The following is an 8,252-nucleotide window of genomic DNA, read 5'->3' as shown; positions in this document are numbered from 1 at the left end:
GCACTGAGTGGCCTCTTCTTTCCTCTGTGAATACAGGCACTAATTACATATAAACACAGCAATGGTGTAAAAATGGACATTTATTACAACTAAACCAATGTGACAGACAGAGGTCACACAGTTTGTCACAATCACAACGAAGCTTAATCCAGCCAAGCACATACAAGTGACAGTGTAAACTTTAAAAACATGTTTAATATGTATAAAATTGCTTCTGGTTTGACTTAAATCCATTTCACCGCTACAATCTCACACACAGGGTCCTTTCACTACCACTCTACCCTCATCTACCCCTGCCCACTGTGCACTGGGGAAATGCTCTGGGACAAAAAACAGTCTCTGGTCATCTGGAATCTGTGTGTAAATCCTGGAATGGGCATCCATAGACAAGTTCTAATGGCTTGAGTTCAAAGACACCACTCTGGTACTGCCATAGGAGTGGCACACACAGCCTGGGCCTGGCTGGCCACTCTGTTGGCCCCAGTATTGATGCTGGGGTCTGGATCAGGGTCTTAGAAGTGGCACCACTGCACCTTTCCTTTGGCTGGTACTACTGAACCCACTCTCCAGCAGCATTGCCAGAGCTGAGCTTTGTGAAAACATGGCACCACTCAAGTGAACAAGCCAAAACTCCTAGGGGAAGGTGTCTGGGTGGAGAGGGAGGGGACAGGCAACAGAACTCGGCTACTCCCAGGTGTAGACTCCCACTGTCTCCCTTAAAATCACACATGGATCACATTTCTGCTAGTGAAACAGGCTCAGTCTGTAATTACTGAGAGTCTGTCCAAAGTGTCAAAATATTCCTGGATATCAGTTTACATGATTTGTAGTGAATATACTATACAAATCTAATGCAGCTCTCACTGCAAATTAGTTGGTTCAACTACATCACGCAGGAGTATTGTAAGGGATGTATCACATGTTTAATGTGTTGATCAAGAAAAGCAGTTAAATGACTTTGACACTTAGTGTGTCCTAAAGGTACCTATACACCCAATAAAGCATAACTACAAAACACCAGAAAATACAAATTAATTGGTAGACTTCGAAAGAAAATAATAAAAGGTCCCTTCTGTAAAGCTTCTTTTCCATCTTTGAAAGTATTCAGCTTTCATTATGCATCTCTCTATTCAGTTAAAAAGCTGACCTCCTTTCCTTGTGTTCATGGTCAAAGCAAGCCAATATCAGACCTAAAATCAGTTTCCTTATTCAGTCTGGGTTAGTTTTCCTTCTCCCCTACATGCATTCTCTTGGAAATATATTAACTTGCACAGTTTTGCTCAAGGTAGCTACACTAAAATATACCTTCATGTCTAGTGAGTTGATCAGTTTTCCTAAAAAAGCAGTTATCACCTTAACAGTTTTTTACCAGTTTGATATGCAGATCCTGGCAGGATTCTTTGGTATAATGACAAATTCAGTAGTAAACAGATACTTCCAATCATTATGCAACAACTGAAATAAGCAGAATAATCACAAGTGGTGACTAAAATGTAGATGAACAAATTCTTTGGTTGCATAAACACAATTTCTACACTGTAACATTTCATATTTGGAGTTGTCCATGTAGTTTCTTTTCATTTAGGTAGGCTATGCTTATGTCATAATAATACATTTATTTCCTGAAGTCAAGTTCGCTTATAAAAAACAGTAGGCTTATTGAAGTCAAATGCAATTTTCCTATAAATGCAGTGAAGGGAAACACTGAGTCAATTTAAATCTAATTCCCTTTCATTTATAAATTTTGAACTTAGGTTTCTGGTTCCCTTTTCAAAAAAAAGTATTTTTGTATTTTTCTTGTCGGCCTGAATGAAGCAGCTTAGCAAAACAGTAATACTGACAAACAGCATCTTACACCATTAGCTAAACATTACAATGAAGGCAGTGAACATTTACAGTATGAAACACTGAGATGGCATCAGCTGAAGAGAAGATTTATGTCAATCCAATTTCTTCAAGTACACTACGTGGGGTCTCTGCTTCCTACGGAGGGAAAATTTGAGACAGTAGTAAATGAACACTGTTTCTACTGAGCAGAGCTGTACATGAGTTAGTATGGAAGATGCTGAATTGAAAAAGTAAGCTGAAAAGACATGAAAACATGGAAGCACTGCAGTTTGCAAACGTGGTATTAGCTGCACTTTTCACAGAGCTGTTAATTAGATTGCCATGGTTCACAAGAATAGTGAGTGGATTTTATTGCCCTTAAGCATAATAAAAATAAAACAATTTAGATCTACCAGCAGGGAACAAATCACAAATGAGTAACAGAGATAGGAACTGGGGAGGGATGGGGAAGGAGCCTGCAATGGAGTCAGTGAATTTTGTGGTGAATTGTTTCAAGGGTCTCAAAAATCTGTTCAGAAATAACAAATAAGTGGATGAATGAAATTACAGATTGAACTCAGATACAGTATCCCTTAAGATCTTTATAAAAAGAGTTTTGGTTTGTTTCATTTTTTATACAGTGATCCCATGCTTAATTAATAAAAGCAGGTCACAATACCTGGTGTCAAATTGATCCCTTTCAAAGAGGGGGGAGCTTTTAGGACAGGAATTTTATTATTCCACACCAGGCATAAAGTTTTAGGTAAATTCTAATCTTAGAAAGCTTTCCTTAGATTCAGAGAAAGTTGTTTAATACCAAATTCCAAAAAATTATCATCAGTTTTGTATTCATTACTTCCATAGCATCTGAAATTATTTAAACTAGAAACATTAAGCTGAGCTTTTTTTTTAATAACTATTAACAATGCCATGATAAATAAAGGGGATACTGTGTCTGTATCAAAACAAAAGCTTTAACATCAAGAGTATGAATAAACTTACTTTAGCATCCTAAAACAAGACATGTCATGCAGCAGAAAAAAAAGCAGATAACAGTTAAGGCAGCCAACAAATTATTTTTCAACTGCTTTGCAAATATTTATTAGGAAAATAATGTCAGTAAAACACAAAATTAAACACCTCAAACCTTGCAAATAACATCGGAATATTGTCTCTATCAGCCTTGACTATGTGGCACAAAATGATCAAGTTTACTATGATCATTCAGCTCATGTATAAGGTGATTCAGCAGTGAAGGAACAACCTATGATACCTTAAGTCAACTTCATTAAAAATCAATTAGAGCTTGGAACAGGCATATTGAGATGGCTTCTAAAATCCAGAAGGAAATAAAAAATTGCAATAAAAATGCAATTTAAATCTGGAAAAAAGATACTTGGTGTATTAAAGATGTAGTGCTGGGTTGGGTTTTTCCCCCTCACAGATGCAATATTTAAATATTCTTAGATCTGCAGTGACCTTGACAAAGCCAAACAGGATGGTAGGATTAAAGATTTACATGTGTATTTTAACGAATCCCCAAAAGCAGGCACTGACTGAAGAAATGGTTGTGTAGCATTTTTAATATAACTTTTTGTATTATATTCCCAGATTACTTTATTGCATTCATTTTGGAAGACACACACCTCCCCTATCCACCAAGGTAAGGCATTTTACTCAAGAAATCCTATACTGTTAACTAATTCTGACACCAGAACTGAAGAGCATTCTACAAGAATACAATTTCTCAAGCATTTCAGGGGCTTCAAAATATTTGAAATAAATTCACTTTTAAAATTGATTAGACAGCAGTGGGCACTTAGGAAATACACAGGAGTGCAAGAGATATTTATAAAGTTACCTGGAAACAAAGTTCCTTATATCTGTGAAGAAATACAGAGCAGTGATGCCACTGTTTTTAGAGCAGTTTAGTATTGTTGTTTTTCAATGCCATTTCAAAGTCTGAGATGATTTTCAGCAGGCATAAACCTAAACTCTACATTTCTTCAAGTAAATCAAGGTCACTGGCTAACCATTAAAAGCAACCTATTTCAAGGACATTAGCTACTTGTCCACAGATACATCACCCATAGAACTCAGACATATTTTAATGTTTTTTATTACTAAAGCAGTAATCTTGAGACAGATGTGCATTCCTCATCAACAATATAATCTCAAGGAACACCTAAAGGCTAATGTCTTTTGCTGGAAGAATAACTTCATTAATTATTAGTTTTAAGAAACAAACAGAATGAATTATGTTTTGTTCACATTATTTGTTTTACTAAGTGTCAAACATTTTATCCAATTCTTAGGTAAAATATTCTGCAGTGTTATACACTACCTGCAGCTCAGAATCACCCAAGGCACAACAATTTGAATTTGAAATATCAGAACACAGATGAGGAAAAAAGTCATTCACATGAGACAAAAGTGCATGCAATACTTTATTTCAAACATGCCAGAAAAGCTAATTCATTACCTAGTCATTTAGAAGCAAGCAGCTGTATACAGATAACAAGAAAAACAGCATCTCATTATAGCTCAATGCACAGCATTTTAAGCCAACAGGCATGAAATAATGCAGGCTAAAGCAGCATTAACCAGACATCCAAACACATTGTTAATGGCTTACAGAAAAAAGGCAAACTTGGAAATGGAAAACCACTCCTATGATCTTGTTTTCTAAGATTTCAGAATGCTGCAAATCCAATCCAAATCTTTTGTCTAATCCCCTAAATCTCCCATTTTTTTTGTCAGTTTAACATTTGGAAGGTAGTGCATTACCACATATAGTACAGGGAACTAGCTTGTTTGTGGTTCATTTTAGTAACTGCCTCCTTGATAATTCATGGAAACAATTTTCAGAATCAGCCCTGGTTTCAGGTTACAAACAGGATGCATTACATGCCCTCTCACTGCCCACTTTTCAACTGAATGTACTTTTATTCCCCCTCATGGCAGTTCTCCCATACACAAGGCAGCCTGCATTTAAAACTGGAAATGCCAATTTAAGAAGGCATATTGCAAGTATACTGTTAATGGACTTGGATCTTTCCAACCCTAATCATTAATGGCTGGACTCAATAGGCTAAGAGGTCTTTTCCAACCTTAATGTTTCTATGATTCCATTATTCATTTGTCAAGCAATGGTATTGTTCTTGCTTTCAGTGGCAGTAACTTAAATTACTCACAAGAGCATTCTGCACACTTAGATACTAACGTTTTAATTTCAGATTTACCCATCATTCTCTTTGACCTAATCAATTATGCCCCTCTCCTTTTTGTAAGATCAGTCACACTATTGTGCCAGTCTTCAGAAAGGGATAGTGTTATTTGCACCTTTAATTAAGATGCATGGTCTACACAGAATTTAATTCAGCATCATTTAATAATTGTGTGTATACACATTTCACATGATACTTCTCCTTCACTACTTTCTCTGTAAGTCTTAACTTCACCTACAGATTTAATTTAAGAATATGTTTAAATATCACCACAACCTATTTAAAAGATAAATGTGGGTTGAATAATGTTACAATGTAGGTATTGCAGTATATAGATGTTTAGCTCAGAAAATGCTACAGAACTCTTAAGCATAAGACTTCAAGCTTACACACAATAAAAAAGTTAAACCATATGGCAACAAGCACAAGTTTTGTTGAAATGAGACATGTGAAGAGACAACACTGTAAAACAGAGGGGGAAGAGGAAAGTACAACAGCAGAGAATGGTTGTGGCATTCTATTAGATTCAGGATGACTGGATTCAGCAAGCTGATGATAATGTTCTGTCATGAGTAAGTCACAGGTCTATCGCCTCTGAAATTCTGCATGCATGATGAATGAAGCCATTTAGTACACTGGTACATTAAAGTATTCATGACGTGGCTACAAAAGAAATGTACATATTCTTATACATAATAGAAAGGTGGACAGATATGCAAGAAAACAAAAATATTACCTCACTATTGTATCTCTGACATTAAAAGGACATTTGATACAGAAATACAATATTGTATTTTTGACTACTCTAGATGTCCACGGGGGGAGGGTAGTGGGGAGAATCATTGCTTTACCCCCCCATACTTGCACGCTGTGTCCAACAATAGACAGAAAAACTTTGTGTCATAAATACTTTATTACATAAGCTCAGAGTTTCTTCTTAGCCAAAAAAAGTTTGAAGCACCAGAGGTGGGCCACCCTATCTATTCCTTGTCTCTGCATCAGGCATTGACTGTTGGCTTCTGTCAGAGACAGGCACTGAGCTAAGCAGCATCTGACATCACCCACCACATCTGCTCTAATAAAACACACACTGAGAGGTACCAGGCCTCCAGAACATGGCTGTGAGCTCACCATGCCAGGGTAGTCCAGCGGTGGCATTAGTGGTGACAAAAATTCCTTTTCTTGAAAGAGAGTTTGTTTAAAAAAGGGAGGCCTCTGATACACCTCTCAAAGCAGGCAAAGTTTTCTTTGCTTTTGGATTATGCTGCTGAACTCAATACACTCTCGTATGATTGGCATGAACATTAGTATTCAATTTGCTGAAGGATGAGCTAGAAAGCAAGCAACACTCAGTAATGGAGTAACAGTAATTGAGGAGCATCAGCCCCATATATGCTGAAATAACTTTTTCTGGGATGAAAACACACAAAACTCAACTCTCTGTATGTCAGTTTCCATCTTTGATCCTGTACCAATTACAATCTTCAATCTATTTTAGTATCCCATTTCCCAGAATGACAGAAGTGTTAAAACAGAACTGAGAGAGTTCCCATGGACTTCTAAAACTGTCTCCTCTGTGCCATCTCAGTTTATCTGCATGTCCAAGCTTGCGTGTTTTTAAATTCGACTCTCAAATTACAAAAAAAGCACAACAAAAATATTCCAGAAGCTGTACAGTTTTTTATACTGCTTTTCAGTATCAGTAATCTGAAGATCATGTCACAGTAGTTTACATTATCCTGACCAAGCTAACTACAAATCCAGTAGTTCACAAAATAACAGCACCTATATGTAACTCTGTGACAGTTACAAATAAGTTATATGATGCATGCTATAATTTTTAGATTGAAAATAATTTGGTATATAATAAAAAATTACAAATGTATATTTCAACACTTAACACCACTTGCATGGCCTAAATAGAAATCATCAGTCTACATTAAAAACAAAATGCTGAGGCATTTTCCTAACTGGAAAAGTGTATGTTATTAGGGACTAGGGAGTTTTGACTAAAAATAAGAAAGTACTAACCTTAGAATTCCCATAGACAAATATTCCCAGCAAGGTCTCTAGGGAAAACTTCTGCTTTACTTACACTGGTGACTGTTCATTAAGACAACTGAAGAACAGGCATATTGTAATAATCTAAAATGCCCAGTTTTTATCTGGGTTATAGATGCATTCACATGATTCCCCTCTTCCTTGAAAAAACTCATGTGTTGCACTGTCTACCATAGGAAATGTGGAGCCATCAAAGTTGGTGCCTTCACTGAAATGCTTGTCAAATCTCCTAACAAATTTCTCCTTAATTTTACATTAGCTCTCTGGACAGAAAGAATTACAAGAGCAGCTCATTCTCTTTCTTATGAAGCTGACTGCAACCCACTGTTGTCTTCGAGGATTTTGTGTGTACATATTCTTAAGCATCCTCTTTGTCCTGGAAACACTGACCATGTCCCATTTTACATAACTGTAAACATCAACAAATAAGGCCATGGAAGTGCTCATTTCATGTCCTTTCCCAATTTGCACAGTCCCACAGAGTCTGGGGTAATCCCCACCCTGTTTGTATGTTCAATGGTTTATACCTTGAGGAATTCACTGTTTTTGATGTTAAAATCATGGTACACAAGATTAGATTATTGACTCACGTTACTATTGTGAGATCAGTGCCTCATCTTTGCAGAAACTTATGGTTTACTGATGAAGCAAGACAGATGGTCAGACAACAATAGGAAGAAAGTGCTTATTTCACTCCTTTTTAGTTAACAGAATGTGTAAACATCACCTGCAAGTAGACTAGCAATAAACTGACCTTGTAGAAGTGAGCCTGAAGGATTAAATGGAAGACAACAGTAATGGAGATATAAAGTGATAACACAGTAATATTGAGAAGGAAAACTGGTGTTCCAGTGAGGCCTCTGTACCCCACCAAGGACACCCAGGACCATCCCACACAGAGGGGCTGGCACTGTGGGCTGCCTGACAAGAAACCAAAAGGAAAATAAAGTTTTGACAAATTGTTTGCCATCACAGAACTACAGCACTTCACAAGTTTCAACCCTGACTGACCTTTTTTTGTGACCCCCACTACAATGTCTCCAGAGCAGCTAGCCTGCTGGTCTGAATACCAGAAAAGACAATATAGAGAAGGCACAGTTGCACAATCAGTATCTAGACTACCTTGCTTTCCTTTGG

The 8,252-nt window shown here is 36.9% G+C and overlaps 1 protein-coding gene across 5 annotated transcripts in view; it reads right to left on the bottom strand.

The window, feature by feature from the left end:
- Positions 1–60: 60 nt before the first annotated feature.
- The window catches only part of AP1S2 (adaptor related protein complex 1 subunit sigma 2), a 30,992-nt gene continuing 22,800 nt past the window's right edge, over positions 61–8,252 (bottom strand). For 2 of the 5 annotated variants that reach the window (XM_030950573.1, XM_030950487.1), the window contains one exon: positions 61–1,983. Coding sequence is in view for 3 of the 5 variants with exons in the window: in XM_030950487.1 (XP_030806347.1) it covers positions 1,936–1,983 (48 nt within the window). In the remaining 2 variants the exon portion in view is untranslated. Of the gene's footprint in view, positions 1,984–2,829; positions 2,839–4,261; positions 5,718–8,252 lie in introns of those variants that run through there. The other 3 variants (XM_030950400.1, XR_004060822.1, XM_030950704.1) reach the window with 3 other exon arrangements.

This window comes from Camarhynchus parvulus, chromosome 1, assembly GCF_901933205.1.
Source record: "Camarhynchus parvulus chromosome 1, STF_HiC, whole genome shotgun sequence".
Lineage (NCBI taxonomy): Eukaryota > Metazoa > Chordata > Aves > Passeriformes > Thraupidae > Camarhynchus > Camarhynchus parvulus.
This window is presented reverse-complemented; position numbering and strand designations above follow the sequence as displayed.